The sequence below is a fragment of the Ordospora pajunii genome (genome assembly GCF_021821965.1).
Source record: "Ordospora pajunii strain FI-F-10 chromosome Unknown Cg_06A, whole genome shotgun sequence".
Classification (NCBI taxonomy): Eukaryota; Fungi; Microsporidia; family Ordosporidae; genus Ordospora; species Ordospora pajunii.
In genome coordinates, this window is record NW_026848125.1 from 114222 (window position 1) to 131450 (window position 17229).

The 17229-nt window shown below is 39.5% G+C and overlaps 17 protein-coding genes across 17 annotated transcripts; 9 read left to right on the forward strand and 8 right to left on the reverse strand.

Annotated features, from left to right (window-relative positions):
- Positions 1-148: 148 nt before the first annotated feature.
- HK407_06g11410 (uncharacterized protein) lies at positions 149-670 on the reverse strand (the record flags this gene model as incomplete). The annotated part of the gene is made up of 1 exon (XM_060421112.1): positions 149-670. The coding sequence occupies one exon, from the start codon at positions 668-670 to the stop codon at positions 149-151; it is 522 nt and encodes a 173-aa protein (XP_060276767.1).
- Positions 671-684: 14 nt separating this feature from the next.
- Positions 685-891, forward strand: HK407_06g11420 (uncharacterized protein; the record flags this gene model as incomplete). The annotated part of the gene is made up of 1 exon (XM_060421113.1): positions 685-891. One exon carries the CDS (start codon positions 685-687, stop codon positions 889-891), a length of 207 nt encoding a protein of 68 aa, XP_060276768.1.
- Positions 892-1065: 174 nt separating this feature from the next.
- Positions 1066-3279, forward strand: HK407_06g11430 (uncharacterized protein; the record flags this gene model as incomplete). Its single annotated transcript, XM_060421114.1, has 1 exon — positions 1066-3279. One exon carries the CDS (start codon positions 1066-1068, stop codon positions 3277-3279), a length of 2214 nt encoding a protein of 737 aa, XP_060276769.1.
- A 75-nt stretch (positions 3280-3354) lies between these two features.
- HK407_06g11440 (uncharacterized protein) lies at positions 3355-3579 on the reverse strand (the record flags this gene model as incomplete). Its single annotated transcript, XM_060421115.1, has 1 exon — positions 3355-3579. The coding sequence occupies one exon, from the start codon at positions 3577-3579 to the stop codon at positions 3355-3357; it is 225 nt and encodes a 74-aa protein (XP_060276770.1).
- A 119-nt stretch (positions 3580-3698) lies between these two features.
- Positions 3699-4961, reverse strand: HK407_06g11450 (uncharacterized protein; the record flags this gene model as incomplete). Its single annotated transcript, XM_060421116.1, has 1 exon — positions 3699-4961. One exon carries the CDS (start codon positions 4959-4961, stop codon positions 3699-3701), a length of 1263 nt encoding a protein of 420 aa, XP_060276771.1.
- Positions 4962-5021: 60 nt separating this feature from the next.
- On the forward strand, positions 5022-5525 carry HK407_06g11460 (uncharacterized protein; the record flags this gene model as incomplete). The annotated part of the gene is made up of 1 exon (XM_060421117.1): positions 5022-5525. One exon carries the CDS (start codon positions 5022-5024, stop codon positions 5523-5525), a length of 504 nt encoding a protein of 167 aa, XP_060276772.1.
- A 113-nt stretch (positions 5526-5638) lies between these two features.
- HK407_06g11470 (uncharacterized protein) lies at positions 5639-5848 on the forward strand (the record flags this gene model as incomplete). Its single annotated transcript, XM_060421118.1, has 1 exon — positions 5639-5848. One exon carries the CDS (start codon positions 5639-5641, stop codon positions 5846-5848), a length of 210 nt encoding a protein of 69 aa, XP_060276773.1.
- Positions 5849-5906: 58 nt separating this feature from the next.
- HK407_06g11480 (uncharacterized protein) lies at positions 5907-6140 on the forward strand (the record flags this gene model as incomplete). Its single annotated transcript, XM_060421119.1, has 1 exon — positions 5907-6140. One exon carries the CDS (start codon positions 5907-5909, stop codon positions 6138-6140), a length of 234 nt encoding a protein of 77 aa, XP_060276774.1.
- A 24-nt stretch (positions 6141-6164) lies between these two features.
- HK407_06g11490 (uncharacterized protein) lies at positions 6165-7604 on the reverse strand (the record flags this gene model as incomplete). The annotated part of the gene is made up of 1 exon (XM_060421120.1): positions 6165-7604. One exon carries the CDS (start codon positions 7602-7604, stop codon positions 6165-6167), a length of 1440 nt encoding a protein of 479 aa, XP_060276775.1.
- A 78-nt stretch (positions 7605-7682) lies between these two features.
- HK407_06g11500 (uncharacterized protein) lies at positions 7683-9551 on the reverse strand (the record flags this gene model as incomplete). Its single annotated transcript, XM_060421121.1, has 1 exon — positions 7683-9551. The coding sequence occupies one exon, from the start codon at positions 9549-9551 to the stop codon at positions 7683-7685; it is 1869 nt and encodes a 622-aa protein (XP_060276776.1).
- Positions 9552-9685: 134 nt separating this feature from the next.
- On the forward strand, positions 9686-11002 carry HK407_06g11510 (putative RING domain-containing protein; the record flags this gene model as incomplete). Its single annotated transcript, XM_060421122.1, has 1 exon — positions 9686-11002. One exon carries the CDS (start codon positions 9686-9688, stop codon positions 11000-11002), a length of 1317 nt encoding a protein of 438 aa, XP_060276777.1.
- Positions 11003-11032: 30 nt separating this feature from the next.
- On the forward strand, positions 11033-12919 carry HK407_06g11520 (transketolase; the record flags this gene model as incomplete). The annotated part of the gene is made up of 1 exon (XM_060421123.1): positions 11033-12919. The coding sequence occupies one exon, from the start codon at positions 11033-11035 to the stop codon at positions 12917-12919; it is 1887 nt and encodes a 628-aa protein (XP_060276778.1).
- Positions 12920-12941: 22 nt separating this feature from the next.
- HK407_06g11530 (uncharacterized protein) lies at positions 12942-13379 on the forward strand (the record flags this gene model as incomplete). The annotated part of the gene is made up of 1 exon (XM_060421124.1): positions 12942-13379. One exon carries the CDS (start codon positions 12942-12944, stop codon positions 13377-13379), a length of 438 nt encoding a protein of 145 aa, XP_060276779.1.
- Positions 13380-13594: 215 nt separating this feature from the next.
- Positions 13595-13978, reverse strand: HK407_06g11540 (uncharacterized protein; the record flags this gene model as incomplete). Its single annotated transcript, XM_060421125.1, has 1 exon — positions 13595-13978. The coding sequence occupies one exon, from the start codon at positions 13976-13978 to the stop codon at positions 13595-13597; it is 384 nt and encodes a 127-aa protein (XP_060276780.1).
- Positions 13979-14058: 80 nt separating this feature from the next.
- On the reverse strand, positions 14059-14874 carry HK407_06g11550 (uncharacterized protein; the record flags this gene model as incomplete). Its single annotated transcript, XM_060421126.1, has 1 exon — positions 14059-14874. The coding sequence occupies one exon, from the start codon at positions 14872-14874 to the stop codon at positions 14059-14061; it is 816 nt and encodes a 271-aa protein (XP_060276781.1).
- Positions 14875-15223: 349 nt separating this feature from the next.
- On the forward strand, positions 15224-16672 carry HK407_06g11560 (uncharacterized protein; the record flags this gene model as incomplete). The annotated part of the gene is made up of 1 exon (XM_060421127.1): positions 15224-16672. One exon carries the CDS (start codon positions 15224-15226, stop codon positions 16670-16672), a length of 1449 nt encoding a protein of 482 aa, XP_060276782.1.
- Positions 16673-16819: 147 nt separating this feature from the next.
- HK407_06g11570 (uncharacterized protein) lies at positions 16820-17197 on the reverse strand (the record flags this gene model as incomplete). Its single annotated transcript, XM_060421128.1, has 1 exon — positions 16820-17197. The coding sequence occupies one exon, from the start codon at positions 17195-17197 to the stop codon at positions 16820-16822; it is 378 nt and encodes a 125-aa protein (XP_060276783.1).
- Between the last annotated feature and the right edge of the window lie 32 nt (positions 17198-17229).

Genomic DNA, 17229 nt, shown 5'->3' on the forward strand with positions numbered 1-17229 from the left:
TTAGAGCTTCCTGAAGCACACCTTTGCATAAAGAATCAGCACCACAACCTCCAGAAACAGCATAAGCATGGCATCTTACTAATTCCCAGCAGTTTATTAAAACGATCAAATGTAGATGTGTATTTATTTGCCAGATTTGTGCTCTACACTATACAGCCTTGTCAGATAGCACAAGTCCAAGAACCAGTCCTAGAATGCCAATCCCTGCTGGAATGATTTCCAGAAAAACAAGCTTGTAGAACAGCGATGGGTCCTTCGAGTCCATCATTGTGATTATTGCACAGATAATGCCGCTTGCGAGTGAGGAGCAATATGAACACACGCCAGCTATGAAACCAGACGTGAATAGTATGAACTGGCCTCCATACGACTTGACCTCATTCATTCGTATGAGTAGAAGATTCGACATGACCAGGCAGAAAAAGAAGTTTGCCTCGCAGATAACAATTCCAAGGAGGGCTCGTGTTCCTACTCTTGGTGTCTTTATAGATGCACCTATCATGTATCTGCCTATTGATTGATATCCCTTTGCGGTGCCTATTGATGAAAGAGCAATGCACATTACGATTCCAAAGCAAGAGAGGAATGGAGAGGTTCCTTCAAGAATGCTGTAGTTTAGGTAGTGTAGGGGAATGTATGCTCCAATTAGAAAAAATATTATCATCCACATCTTGTGGGGCAACGATGCTTGATTTGTTTTTCAGGATGCTGACGGAAACACAAAATTCAGACGAGGCATACAGTGCAGTTGTGAACGAGATAAACAAAAGAAGGCTCGGCCTTGTAGAAGATCCAAGAGGATATGATGAGTCCAAGAGGATCTTTGAGAGGGTGGTGAAGGTTTCTGAAGAGCTGAAGAGGATGAGAATGGTGTTTGGAAGCAATGCATGAAGAGCATTGGGCAGGACTTTTACTATGTTTATATGCACAGCTGCCGATGATGTGTATAAAACTGCGGGCAGAAAGGGTGTTGCAGTGAGTGTTGATGCAGAGGCGTGTAAACAGAAGAGAATAAATGTGTTTCGAGTAGAATGGTTATATTGGATGAAAAAATAGCCCTACTAAATGCCTATTTCATCGCTGCTCAAGAATGCATTGACTCCTGATGAGCAGCGGCTAATACCTGTGGTATTGGTAAGCAAGATGGACGAAGAGATGTGCCTGTATGAGGCTGAGTGCTTGAAGAAGACAATCGACTTTGAGAAGAAGATTGATAGATGTGAAGAGGTGATTGCGGAGATGGCAAGGAGGAATGCAAAGTATGAGATGGAGCTTGCGGAGGCGAAGAGACTGCTGAGCACGGCTGAAATGCAAAGTGAGATGTGTTTTCAAGAAAATAGGTGTTTAAAGGATGAGATTCACGGCTACAAGGATAGGATTGGAGGCGGTAATGAATGCTTTGCAAAAGCAAATGGAATGGAAAGTGAAGTGGAGAAGCTAGCAAAAGAGTTTGAGGAGCGAACAGAAGAGATGAATAGGAAAAGTGCAGAGCTTGAAAGGAGCAATAAACGGCTTGCAGATAGGATTTTAGAGCAAAATAAGCAAATGAAGTATTTAGTAAGCAGCTCAGGGGTACCTGGGGCAAGTAGAGATAATCTAGAATTAATAAAGCTAGTTCAGAAGCTGACCAAGAGGAACGAGGAGTTGGAGAGATGGAGTGAAATGTCTACAGACCGATCTAGAGTGCATGAAGGAGTAGATATGAAAGATGAATATAGAATGGTTTGTGAGAAGCTCAGCGAGATGAACAGACAGGGGTGTATGCTTGAGATTGAATACAACAAGGTATTTAGAGAAAAGGGAGAGATTGAGTCACGAATTGCCTTTGAAATAAATGAGAAGAAGATGATGCAAAGACATATGGAGGAGATGAAGGAGGAGATGATGTGCTTGAGGATTGAACTAGGGAATGCGAAGGCAAAGAATGTGATACTAGGAGATGCATCTTTGAAGCTGGGCGAAATGAACAGTGAGATAGTTCGATGCAACCTGATAATGAAGGAAGATAGGAATCGTATCAGGGAGTTGAAGATGCAGGTAGCAGAGTGTGAGGAGCGATACAACAAGTATATTTTGGAGGAGAGAACGACGGTAACAGCGATTATTGGACGAGAGATAGAGGGGATGAAGAAAGGCCTTGCCGAGTATTCTGGACTATTATATGGGGTTGAGTTAGAGCTTAAGAATGCGGTTGATGAGCAAGCTAGGCTGAAGAAGATGATTTTTTTACAGGATGAGGAAGTTTCTGAAGCCAAGAAGATTGTGGAGGGGTATATTGATAGAGAAAGAAGGCTTGATTGGATGATAGAGATGCACAAGAAGAATGAGAGTAAAATGAGAGAGGCTGTTTTAGCGATTGGCGAGGATGTTAGAAGTGTAATGGAGTGTGTTAAGGATGTGCTGGCTGATGTGTCTGATATATGCTGTGATATAATGTGCAGGATTATGAAAGGAGAGGAGATGAAGAAAGGGAAGATCAAGAAAATGATTGATGAAGCAGAAATGGTCGAGAAGGAACTGATTGAAAAGGAAGCAAGCTTGTATTCGTTGATAGAGGGGCGTGGTGATGATGCGATTGGATTTCTTGGCAAAGAAAGAAATATTCTGAAGCAAGAGAATGTGTTTTTGAGGAATAAGGTTGAAGGGCTTGAAGATACGTTTGATCTTATGGAGAAGGTGGTGGTACTAGAGAAGGAGAATGAGGGAATGAGAATGCAGATTGAGTCAATGAGAAATCAAGAGGCGAATGAAGGAGTAGCCGTAGCGATGTACAGGATGGAACAGAACAATTTTATATTGAAGGCAGAGCTAGACAAAACCAATGAAGAGCTCAAGCACAGTAGTGATGCAATAGGGAAGTACAAGGTTGTTGTTGAGAAGCTAAAGAAGATCAAGGATGCATATATCAAGCTCAAGGCGGAGAGTTCTGAAAAGAAGCATGCAGATGAATGTATAAATGGAATGCATGAGCATAGTGGAGCCGAAAAATTGAGTGGAGTTGCAAATCGAAAAGAAATATATTTTGGAGAGGGATGTGTGAGTGAATGCAAAGAAGCAGGTATTGAAAGCAAGGCCGATGAGGCAATCACTGATCATCATAATTTAGGTCATGAAGCAGCTGCGGAAAAGGAATTGCCTCATGTAAGAGGCAGAAGGCCTGAAAGGACTAATCATGGGGACGAACCAAAGCACGGCCATTATAGACGATCTTATGCAGATAAGAAAAGAGGATGGAATACATCAAATGAATTTAAGAAAGCTAGAGATAAGAGAAATTAAAAGGCTTGATATCTAAGTGACAGAAGTTTGTATAGCAAAATGTTTAATTAAACTTTTCTAACTGTGTAGCATTGGTTAGAAAAAGATGGAAACAAGCTTTCCAAATCCAATGAGTATGCATGAGAAAGCAATAAACGGAGAAAGTCTCTCTCCAACAACAGAAAACTTGCGAAGCACGGCGTAAATGCCCTTTTTATCTTTTGAAACCAAAGAAGGAAAGTGCTGTTTTGCATATGTTATTGTGCAAACCGCAAGCACAAGCACTCTTACCAATGCATCTATGTTGAAGAGTGCAGACATACAAGGGCTGTTTGTTTGTATTTGAATTTGTGATTTGCTACTTGTCCATAGGATTGATGCTTTGATTATTAATCATAAATTAATGCACGTGCTGCTTTTATATTATTGTGTTGCTTTATTTAATGCTGTTTGTATTTATTCTGATTTACTTTGTATCGCATAATGAGCTTAATGACGTTTTCTGATCCTTTTCTATCCATGATGTCAGGCAGATGCTTTTCTATTTTCTTGGTGAATTCTTTCTTTGATTTATTGCAATCCATTCCTTCGTAGTATCCTTTCAGAATTTCCATTCCGCCCTTTGACCTGATCCAGTTGGCACAGAATCTTTTCTTGAATGCAGAATTAACACTGTAATTATGATTATCAGCAAGTTTCATAAGCTCACAAAGCATCGGTGCATACTTCTGCTTGAAATTGCCCTCCACTCCTCCAAATGTATTGAAAAGAATATCATCTGTTCTATTCTCGAGATAAAAAGCATTTACTACCTGATCTAGGTTTGAGTATGACTTTTGTTTTGCGAGTGCTTGTACAAGTTTCATTACTATGTTTGAGTTTTTGTCGAACTCATCGAGTTGAAGCCTACGGAAGAAGTGATCTGCTTTTTTTGGATAATGCAAAATAAGCTCTCCAATAAAGTAATTTCCATATTTGTCTCTACAAAGATCCATTTCTTTTCCTGCTACTGCTTCAAAAAACATTTTTAGTGTCTTTTTATTGGCAGCCTGAACTATCTTTTCAAAAAAGTACGATGTGTTTGGATTGCATATGCTTTCCAAGCTAAAGTGATGCCTTGAAACCTCATATATGACTGTTTGACTTCTATAGCAGTGCAGATACATCAGAAGTGTTGCAAAGCTATCTTCTTTGGAGATGCTTGGTATCAGTTCAAGAACGGTTTCTTTGTGTTTTTCCACATATCCTGGCATTAGTGGATCAAATCGCTGCTCGATTCTTCCGTTTACAATTTTCTTGCCGCTAGCAATCTGGAAAAGCTTCCTGACAACGTGTGTAGCATTTGTATTGAAGAAGTTTGCTTTAAATGCATCCTTGGTATCTATAAGACTGAAAAGTGCTCCAACATCAACTTGCAGCATTTTGACGTAGATGCTTCTGAACACAACATCACAAATCACTTCGATAAATCTTGATCCAAGCTTTTTCTTCGACAATTCATTTACATCCAACTTCTTCAGAAGATCAGCCACCTGATGCACATTGCTTTTCTTCACAATGCTTTCCATTTGATGAGTAGTCTGTGTATTTGACACCAGCTCTTTTTCGAATCCGTTTATTTCCTGATACACATTGTTCAGAACCTCTGGATCTGTGACGGTTTCCAAGTCAATGCTCTTGACATACTCAAGCACACTTTGCATTTGTGGGCTGTGATTTGAAGCAGCATTGACTTGCAAAAGAATGAAAAGCACGAACCCTGAATGAAGATAGAAGTTGAGGACATCGATCAGATAATGCAGCAAATAGCAAGTATGGCACCGCCAATGCACAAAGATGACCACAAGCTGTTAAATACTCTGAAAAATGCAATAGAGAAAAACGTCACTGTGTCCAATTCACATCTACAGGAATTGACTACTAAGAATGAGCAAAAGGAGGCCAGAATGATGTCTCTTGCGTTTTTGAGAAAAGACTTGCCACTTGAGGCCACAGAAGAATTCAAATGCCATATTGATTTTGTTAAAGAGCAAATAGAATCCAAACGAGAAGCATCAGCAGCTAAGCATGGAGCACCTAAGCATAGAGCCAGTGCTGAGATGAAGGATCCGATAGAAAATGAAATTAAAATAGCGAACGAAAGCATTGCAGCAATAAAAGGCAAGCTTCAGAGGGCTAAGGAAGTGGCAGAGGAAGCATTCAGCAGATCATCAGGTAAGCTTCTTAAACCGTTTGAATATGCTGAGAAGTTCTTCCGATGCATTTGATGTTAATGAATGTCTTGGGCAATGCCAATTGATGTATACTTTGATGAGGTGTGGGTGTGAATAAAATAAGGACTGTATTTTAATATTTTATATTTGAGTTGTGACGTATCCTTATGGCAGTTGACATATTAGTCGAGGGTTTGGAAATGAAGCCTGAAGATATTGAGGATATAATGTATTATGAGAGTGCAGGGATCTTGGTAATCAAGGCCAATGGAAAGGAGTATAAATATGCAATTGAGAAGAGAGACGAGACATATATAATCAATTACAATGATGGGCCTGTACTTACAAACAACTTGGCAACAGAAATCAAGGAATGATTGCGGAAGTGCAAGCAATAGGATGTAAAACAGCTAGTATTGATTTTAACCCTCGTTAATGAGTCGTACATTTAATAGTCGTAAGAAAATGGAAGGTAGGCAAAGGAAATTGGAAGCGGAGGCTGAAAAGCAGAGGAAAGAAGAGGAGTTGAAGGAAAAGGAACTTGAGAAGTATTGGGCGATTGGCGCAAAGATTCCTGGAAGAAAAGAGCGAGAGGAAGAAAAAAGAATAATGCAGGAAAAGCGGAAACGCGAACTTAAGGAACTTTACGAGAAGGAAATGAATGCCTGATTAAATGTGTATTTTTATTTATTTCTAAACGATCTCAAATGAACACTTTGGCGTGATACAGTCAAAAAGATCTGAGGCATAGTCATACACATTGTTGTTTTGTTTACATGCTATGTTCTCGATAGCCAGTCCAAGAAGTTCCTCGATCAACGATATGTGGTTTTTCAGAAGAGCCTTGTTGTAATTGCTTGCTGCGGATTCAAGCCTATTTGTTAGGTGGTCGATAAAACCTGCTGTTGCATAATATTTCCAGTCGGGTTTGCAGGCAAGCAGATGCTTCTGCGCTTCATTAACTTTTCCAAGAAACAGATTGCAATACACTCTTAGCAAATCCAGGATGCTGTTGCTTTGTGAATTCAGATATTCCAATGCTTCTGCGTAGTATTCATAGTATATGAGAAGCGCAATGTATCTTTCTTGGGCCTGTATCACGGGATTTATCTTCAAAGCCTGTTTGTAGAAAACAGATGCCCTCTCAAAGTTATTCATCCTGTGATACTCAATAGCAAGGTAGAGAGATGGCTTATATGAGCCTATCATTTTTTTGTATGCAACTTTCAGGCAAGAAATGCTACTCTCGCATTCTTTCATTCCTGAATACGCCATCCCAAGGTACATCCATCCTCTTCCATATTCATTGTTGATTTGTACTGCTTTATAGAAGCACCTTCTTGCTTCCTGGTAGTTCTGTGCCATCAGAAAAAAAAGCCCTAGAGATATGAATGAAAACTCAGAGCCTGGATACTTTTTCACCATACATGTGCCTAGGCTAAACAGCAGCGTGTCTTTTCCACTCTTATAGTATCTCCTTGCCTCTTTTAGTCCATACCATGGAGAATAGAAAGCAAGTGAATACAGGTCTGGCTCAAAGCAGGGATAGAATACTGCCATATACACTTCACGCATAAACACATCCTTACAGTCTTCAACAAGAGAAACCAATTCCTTTTTATCAACAATGCCTTCGTTTTTCATCCTTATAAGTGCCTCCATGTTGTAGTTATCATGCCTGTATGCTTCCAATAGTATTTCTTTGCGCCTAACATCTTCTTTGGTCAGACCTTCAAACAGCAAACGAACGCTTTTTTTCAATATGTGCTCTGTGCTGTACATCATCAGTGCATTCTCTACACTTTCATATATTTCGCCACATTCTGTACCATCAATCTCACTCTCTACTATTCCTTTTCCAACCAGGCCACACTCTGTATTCTTCTTTCTAGTTGCATACCTGCATTTGTAGTAGATTATCTTGACATCGCTGCATCTCATTAGTGTATCATTCAACTCAATCATTTCTATGCATCTTTCGTAGCAAGACATTGCACATAACGATCTCAATAGCATGATAAGTGCAAAATCACTCTTGTCCCGTGCATATATATACTCAGACAATGCTAGTGCTGAATAGTGCATTTCGTCATTCAGGTATGCATTCACAAGCGGGTATAACTTGCTTTCCATGCCAAGGGCTTGGCACACACCCTCATATTTGAAATATAGTACATACTACTCATACCTGTTTGCCACATCTCATCAAAACTATTTATTCGAAAATTTTTCTTTGAACACTCCAGACGGTAGCCTCAGTCTTACGTTACTCCATGAATCCTGGATTGCAATTGCCTCTTCCTTCATCCCCATGCATCCATATATTATCGATCCAAGCGGATACTTCTCCTCCCTCATCTCTTCGTCAAGTATCTGTATTGAGTTGTTATTTGTAAATGCTATTTTGCCATCCAGGCACGAGACAGATGTTATCAAAGCATAGCTCTCAAATGTCTTGATCTGAGAAGAAAAGTGGTCTTCAAATGCCACTCTATAAACAACATACTTCTTTTTTGCATCAAGGCAGTTAAGCATAGTAAAAACAATAAATGTCTCTTCATCACACTCGCATGCTCCAATCATATCTCCATCGACATTCAGTGTCCACGCATCTTTTGCATCGTTGACAGAGTACACTTTTTTAGAATGGCTCAGGATTATCACATCCCTAACTAGATGCACATATTCCTTGTAGTTATCAAACCCAATCCTTCTGACAACTTCGTTTGAATTCATGTTTATCAAAACAACCTCGTATTTATAGTTTTGCAGTATCATAAGCTCGTTTGTCATTATAAGTCTATTTGCAGGTTCGTATCTGTCTCTCCTTATGCTTGCTCGTGTCTTTGACGCAATATTTAGATCCAGAACCCTGGTTTCGTTTGCATTCGAGTACGCAAGATGTGTGAAGTCAGGTGAAACACTTGAGCACAGTGCATTTCCATCAACAGTAATTCTAAGAGGATGTCTGTACTGTTGTCTCCTGTACCCAATCCTCTCTACCGAAGATTCAGAAAGCTTGAATGTTCCTTTGCTGCTGTTAGCCATGTTCAGCTTGCTATATCCTCTTCTAACCCTGCCAGTGCTGTTACTTCCACTGCTGCCTCTCTCATCAAACGAATAGAATTCAATCGACGATCTGCAATTGATGTAGAATTCCTTGCCTATGCTGGAAACACCAAGCTCAACTGCCTTGTGGAACACTTTGTTATCCAAATACTTGTTGGAAACGGGCCATACAATGCTTAGTATTGTGTCCTTTCCAGATGTGACTATTCGTCCGTTGTCCACCACAATGTTCTTGACTTCTGCATAGTGCGTATCTATTTGGTATGACTTGATAAACTTCATCCCAGTCCTTGAAAATGCTATCACCCGAGAGTCTGCTCCACAAAAATGAAGCTTATCATTAACGTATGCACATACATTAAGCGGGCTTTGCCTTACTGCCGATGTCTGCAGAGCAATGCCAAGATCTACATCGAAGTATGAAAAACTTCCATCGTCACTCACACATGCATATGAATTTCCAGACACATGGCATATCATATTTATTCTCTTGCGGGACGTGTGCATCTCACACATCACTTTTCTGTCTTTCAGTGCCCTAATGCGTCCTTCTGCATCTCCTAGTATCAGTATTTCGTTCTCTGCAGCAAGCATTGCGGTTGTTTCGGTTGTGCCATGGTAGAAAACATTCGATTCGTAGTCTTTCCATTCATACACTGTTCGGCCAATTGAATAATACACAGGGCCCCATCTGCAATCAGGCGATGCTTGCCTGACATCAATTGCAAGAGGAAGCCCATTGATATCTAAGCATGTTGTCTCAAGCGTGTGAGTATTGAAAAAAGCAAGCTTCTCGCATTTAGTTCCGCACACTACAACATATTGATCGATGAACTTGCTGGAAACAACCTTGTATTCAAACCCCATTGTGACATATGTTCCGAGTGTTCGGGAGTCTACCAACTCCACTGTTCTGTTTTTCCTGAATATCACAATTGTACTGTTGTTTGAGGCCATTGCTACTATTGAAGATGGCTTTTTCTCGATATTCTTGAAGAGATTCAACTTCATTATGAGGGATCGGAAAGTATTTTTATGAACGGTTGTGGCGTCGGCTGATTAGGCATGGCTTGCTTGTGTATTGGATACCAGAGGTGGCTATGTGTGCATTTGATAGTTATATTGTGTGAGTCTCGACCCATTGGATGAGTATGGATTGCGGAACAATATGTCCGATCTGTTTTTCGGAGTATACGTCTGCAGGAAGCCATAGGATTGCTGCTCTTGGATGTGGACATTTGTTTGGAAGCCAGTGTATCCAGAAGTGGGCTGGGAAAAAGGCCAAGATTCAATGCCCGCTATGCACCACAACAACATCTTCAAAGCAGATCAGAGCAATATATGCATCAAAGGTTGTAGCAGTGGACAATTCAAATGAGCAGATACTATACGAAAAATTGCAGAACGAGGAAAAGGAAAAAATGGGGTACATGGAGAGCAATGCAAGCCTTTTGGCACAGATAGAGCAACTCAAGTGCGATCTCATGATTGCTAAGAGCAAGATTCTCAAAGGACCATGCACTAATCTGCATATAAACAGAGAATTTGCCATTAGGACAGGCCTGAATCCTCTTGGCACATTGATAGAGTACGATGATCCAGGATGTATTCTGATCCTTACATACAAACAGGGCAATGCAGTGGGTATACGTAAGCTTGGATGCCATGACTTTAGTAAAAAGGAGATTGTTGTGCTTGGAGAGGGCCCAGAAATACGAGCAATTGCAATGAGTCCTTTTGCAGATGGAGTCGGCCTGGTTGCAGTAGGCATGACTTTGAATGCTATTAACATATACAATGGAAATGTTATTTCGACATGCAATATTCAATGTGCAATATCAAGTGTATGCTTTGATGAGGAAGACAAGAGCATGGTATATTGCGGAGATGATAGTGGATGCATACATTTTGTCAATATCTCACAGGCATTGGTGCTCAAAAGCATCAAGATATGCAAGACATCCATTCATTCAATATGCAGGAAGGGGATGGATGTTTTTGCATGTACATTTCACAATGCATACAGGGTTCTTTTTTCTGGAGAATGCATTCCTTATATTTTAGATATGGAGCCTTATTCTATCTGTACAAGCATGCATGGATGCACCGGCCATGCTCTTTTTACACTTCGTGATGCAGACTTTGGAATAAGACATTTTCTGTGCTCTAGAAAGGAAGTTTACTTCAGGACAGGTGTTAAGCAAATAAGACGGCACAGAGACAGGATACACGGTGATTATCTGTATGTGTCTGATGACAGCCACAATTCTATTAGAGTGGTTGATATGCATTCACTTGATGTAGTGTATACATATACCTTCAAGGAGCAGATTTTGGACTTCTGTGTTACTAGCCATCTGATGATTGTTCTAACAAGGGCATTAATTCATGTGTTCTCTAGCAATCACTCTTCGAAATTGAAAGGTCAGGCTCGGTCGATTGATGATTGTAATGAGGAATAGCAATCTAAATGTGATATGTGCACGCCCTTAATGACCGATGGAAATAATGTAAACAACATACGATGCTTGTGTGCAGACATGGTTCAGAAGGCCAACAGCGGGCATCCTGGTGCGCCTTTGGGCTTAGCACCCTTGGCGTATGTCTTGTATACAGAAATACTGAGTTTTGATCCTGACGATGATGGATGGATTGGCAGGGATATTTTTATCTTGTCGAATGGCCATGCATGTGCCTTACAGTATGTGATGAATTATCTGATAGGGCGCCTAACTATTGATGACTTGAGGTCATTTAGGCAGCTTGGCAGCAGAACGCCGGGGCATCCTGAGCGAGGGCTTCCAGGAATAGAGTGCACAACTGGGCCGCTGGGACAAGGGCTGGCGAATGCTGTTGGATATGCAATTTCTCTGAAAAAGCTGAGCAGTCACACCGGGAATAAGCCCAAAGTTTACTGTGTGTTTGGAGACGGGTGCTATCAGGAAGGAATAGGGCAGGAGTCGTTTTCTTTGGCTGCAAGTCTGCGACTAGACAACCTGGTGCTGATTTATGATTTCAACGGAGTGACGATAGATGGGCCTACGTCTCTTTCGATGAATGAAAGCGTATCCAAAAGATTTGAGAGCCTTGGGTTTGTAGTTGAGGTTGTTTCTGGCGAGGACACGGATGGGATTAAGAGAGCATTGAAAGATGTAGGCCATGATATGCCAAAGGTGATTCTTCTTGAAACAGTGATTGGATATGGAAGTGAGATGGAAGGAGACTGCAAGGTTCATGGCAGCCCGTTGGGAATAGAAGGTGTTGCAAAGCTCAAAGAGCGTCTTGGAATGCCGCCTGCTGATTTTTTTGTTTCATCGCCTTTGCTAGACAGATTTCATGAGCTTATTAAGAAAAAACGAGCTGAAGTTATTGAGTGGAGCAATACATCTGAGGTGGTCGGCAAGCTTTGTGATAGAGTGATGGCGGTAAGCAATGAGCAATCGATGTATAGATCGGTGTATGTGAGAAGTGGTGCACATAAGGCAACTAGAAAGCACTTCTCAGAAGCTCTGCATGATCTAAAAGAGAATGCACATTTGGTTGGCGGGTCTGCAGATTTGCAATCGTCAGTCTTAACAAGGATAGGAAGCAGTGACTTTTCGCAGACCAATAGAGCTGGAAATTACATCAACTTTGGAGTCAGGGAGCACAGCATGTGTGGAGTTATGAACGGAATTTCATCCCATGGATATTTCCTTCCATATTCAGGAACTTTCCTAAATTTTATTTCGTATGGTTTTCCTGCAGTCAGGCTTGCTTGCATGGGCAAGCTCAATCTTTTCTATGTGCTGACGCATGATTCGATAGGGCTTGGAGAAGATGGGCCCACTCATCAACCGATTGAAGTGCTTGCCACTCTCAGAGCAACGCCGGGGCTCATCACAATGAGGCCATGCGATGGCATAGAATGCAGAGCATCGCTAAAGATTTGCTTGACACGGCCAGGGCCAAAGGCTGTGGTGCTGTCCAGGCAAAATGTGCCAGAAATTGCAGACACAAGCTTTGAGAAGGCAGAATTGGGGGCATACTTCCTTGTTGAGACAGATAAACCTGACCTGATACTGCTTTCAACAGGATCCGAGGTTTCGATCTGTTATGAGGTTATGAAAATGTTATCGCACATCCGGATCTCGATTGTCTCGTTTTTTTCATGGGAGTTGTTTGAGCAGCAGAGCAACGATTATAAACGATACATACTCAAGGATGTTCCAAGGATCAGTATTGAAGCCATGAGCACGTTTGGATGGGCGAAGTATGCAGATATGCAGATTGGTCTTGACTGCTATGGCACGAGTGGGGAATACACAAGTGTATATAAGCATTTTGGATTGGATTGCAAGGCGATCTGTAAGACGATCGTTGAGTTTTTGAATAAATAATGTGTTGTTAGTGTGCGAGGGCATGAATTCATCTGCATGTGAAACGAGGCAATATGTGAGGAAAATACTTGAGTGTCTAGAAAGCGGAACAAATGTGATTTCATCTTTGCACCACTTCAGAGACATGATGCTTGTGAACTATGACAATAGATTGGCTGTTCTAGTGCTACAAAAGATTCATGGGCTTCTTCATAGCTCATGCAATATTCAATATATTGAGATACTTATTGATGTAGTGCGCACAGAAGATACATTTGATGAAGTATTCAAAATGATCCTGAGCTTCAGTGACAGAGTAGGCTTTGCAGAGCTTGTATTCAAGCTCCGAGATATAAATGAGCTAATGATATTCAAATACATGAAAGAGCTGAAGAAAATTTATTTGCTTCATGAGTTTGTTAAAGACATGGATAGGAGATATGATGCTATTTTAAACTCGATAGACATAAGCCAAGAATGACCTCAGATGTTGATATTGAAGTTTTTTTTGTAGAACTCTACAAGCTTCAGGGAAACACGATCTTTTCTATGTGCTAATTCATTAAGCATTACATTTTTGTTTTCAAATTGATTATTTTCCATACGCATGTTAGCATCCATATATATTCCCTGGGTATCTGCACAATCATTTATGCTGCTTCAATGGTACGCTGTCATGCCATATTACATTCTTGATCATCTATCATCTGACTCTTGATCCTCAAATCCAAATCCACGGCTAAGAAGATATGCAATGTTGTCCAATCTGCTTCTTAAGCCGGCCTTTGACACTGCCTCTTTGAAGTCATCCACTTCTGCTTTAGCATCTGAATTATGGATATCAAGAAAGATGGCAAGTTCCTTAAGCTCGTTTTCAATCTCATCATCCGCCTGAATAATTTTATGAAGGCTGTCCTTGATCGCGGCAAAGTTTTCTACGTTTACACCACCTTTATATATATGCATCATGGATGTAATTTTCTTAGCTTCGTCGATTGTGATTCTCTTGATTGCTTCAAGCGTTTTTTGAACTCTTAATGAAGTCTCCTCAAACACTTCCAGTGTTACTTCACATAGCATAATCAGGGCATGGGACTCAATTAATCTACACAGAGATCATATACGCTTGACTTTAATTAGATGATTTATCATCGGCTGCTTCACTCATATTTAGTATCACTATCATCGGTTACTTCACTCATATTTAGTATCACTATCATCTTAACACACACCATGGCTACAGTACCTATTCCCACAAACAGAATAAACAGATTAATCAGCCAGCTATCGGTCTTGAAGTCTAGATCACGAGGGGACGAAAAGCATTCCTTGATTGTCTTAAGGATCATAAGAAGACCTACAGGATATAGAACAAAACACATGATTTGATCGTAGTCTATCAAATTATTAATGTAGGCATGCCATAGAAGAAAAGCGATCAGAATCAACAGCACAGTAATGTCAGTGACCAAGTCAAACGCATCAGTATACACATATCTGATTGATTCAAATCGAAAATCATATACTGAGTAAAGAAAACAAAGCACGATTGCAGGCAGAAGGCTGCATTGGAACATTCCACAGCATTCACTGTAGTCGTTTTTAGTGCACTGAATCACTATTTGAGCCACAATAAAAGCAAGCGCAAGAATATGTGGAATTATATAAATGGCATATGAAAAAAAACCACATTTGTTGTGCACTTTCATCAACCTCCAGTTATTAGGCAAATAAAACACAGACATGGTAGCAGGATAAATGGCTGCAGCTGAAAGCATAGTCAACTTTAAGCCAAAGTTAGTATTAGAATTTGCTTCTATGAATGCTTTTTCAAACGTTATCGAGCAAAATATAAGCCCGAGAGAGAGAATAATCATTGCACACCTGGCTCCTTTTGGAAAATATCTTGGTTCATAGCATTCATGATCTGTATCGATTACATTTTCTGGCTTTATAAGTCTAAATATACTATCCATCGGGGCTAAATGGTCATGCAATATGTGATATAAATGAGCATTCTTGCACGTTTGGCATATAGCAATAAGACGTATTTATACTTATTCTTGTGTAATCCTAGTATATGCAATATAAACACATTTATCTAGTTTCAGTAGCACTGCAGAAAGATATATGACTCATAATGAGCTAAGTGAATGACTTTCTAAAGCATTATGGCAAGCTAGTAACAATAATGGCTTTAGCCCATAATTCAGTAGCAGTTAATTATTAGGAAACATTGCATATATAGAATATGATAAGATTAACTATTACAACAATATACAAAATAAAATAGCTACAGATAGATATACCCATAAAATAGATAATATGTATGAGTCGAAAAAGTCCATCTTAAATAAAGAAAAAAGTAAGAATAGTTTCAAAAGAATGATTAAAAATATTACTACTTTAGGTGGTAATAAAAGTCAAACAGAAATAATTAAGAAAAAAATAATTAAAATAGCAGAAATAGACAAAAAATTATCTGCTACTATAATCGATGGCTTGGAAAAAAATAAAAAGAAGATACTCGATATGATGAAAAAAAGATACAAGGAATTCGATATTGTTTATAGTTATGATAGTAATATTCTTAATTCATTCTTTAAAGACATGGAAAATGATAAGAATATAGTTAATTATAGTTATATTGTGAACAATATTAAAGAAGGAGGCAATTATAAATTCCGTTATTGCTACTCGAATGAGATTGTTTTATTATTAGAGCTTGACAAAGGAAGAAATAATCTCATAAAAACAATTAATAACAACACTTCCAGTTTTTGTTTAGATCATGTTAAAGGCGGTATACAAAATTTACATGATAATGACAGCAATCTGTACACATATGATGCTATACATAGAAAGCCTAATATAGTTGAAAATCCAGTAACATTAAGCGCATCCGATAAAAATGAACTATTAAACAAAGAAGATGATGGTAAACCATTTATGGAAAATGGTACTACTATATCGATCAAGAAAAAAATAGTGGAATCGAGCAATTCTTTAACAGTACAGCAAGCAATAGAAGGATTAGGAAGTGAATCACGAATATTGCTTGATGTACTTGGATGTTTTGTGTGTGTGACAATGCTACTGATGGGAATCGCATATGCAGGAGGAGTGGATGCAAGCAAGATTAGCGGAGTAGAGACATGCGTTCTTATGGTATCAACAATTATACCGATTGTAGCAGCAGCGCTTGCATTGAACAGTATGCGAGAGATGTATAGAGAGAAGAATGCGAAGGTGTCGGCTGTTGTGCTACTACCGATTGCAGGTGCAGCATTTATGATGATAGCGAATATGTATATGTTTTATCTGAAGATGGGCAATATGGAGTTGTATGATGTGCTGATGCATCTTGGAATTACATTGCTTACGGTGATGGCCGTGAATGTGTATGATGAGGTAGCTATGGGTGTGGTGAATGTGTTAAGTGTGGTGATGATTGCAGGATGTGCGATACGTGTGGTATGCTCAAATAGAAGTGGAGAAGAAGAAAGTAGTAGTAGATTGGTGAAGCGGAAGAATGCAATAGAAATAGGATTGGTAGTGACACCGATGGTGGTCTATGCAGTGATGCAGGTGTTTAGAAGAGTAAAGAGTAGGAAAGAAGGAATAAAGCAAGAAGCGAGAAGCGATCAGAAAATGAAAGTTATAAGAATAGTGATTTCGTTTGCAGGAGTGATTGGAATGCAGATTGCATGGATGGTTTCTAGTATACTGATTATGAATGGAGTAATTGGAGGTGTATATGAGAGCAGAACATGATGGATAGATGGCAATAGCAAAATAGAATGAAATAAAATGTGTTTACTTAATAAAAAGATAATGATAGAATGATACTGATGGCATGCGTGCATCACCAGTGCATGCATGAATTTTGCAGAAGTATCAAACTATTCAGGTTGGTATCATTTAGGGCATTTGCAACATCAAATCTCCATTCTCAACCATAATATTTGGTTCACTGACTTCAATCGCAGGTATCGTCTTGCTTCTATCTTCAATCTTTTGAATCTCTTGATCTATCATGTCCTCACAGATCAATATCACCATAAACAGTGCCAATAGCACTAATCGATTCTTGATGCTATAATCATTTTCCACCCGAATATTCAACACATTGCTTTCATAACAGTTTATCAGTACTCCAAAATATGGTAATTCTTCGATAACCTTTTTAACCTTTTTATCACCTTCTTTATCGCTCAACTCGTAATTCTCATTAATCAGCTTTTTGCATATGTTTTCCACAACAGTAAAAAGTATCATATTCAATTTATCAGGCGTCATTTCATTCAGATCCTCATCGATAAACTTGTTTT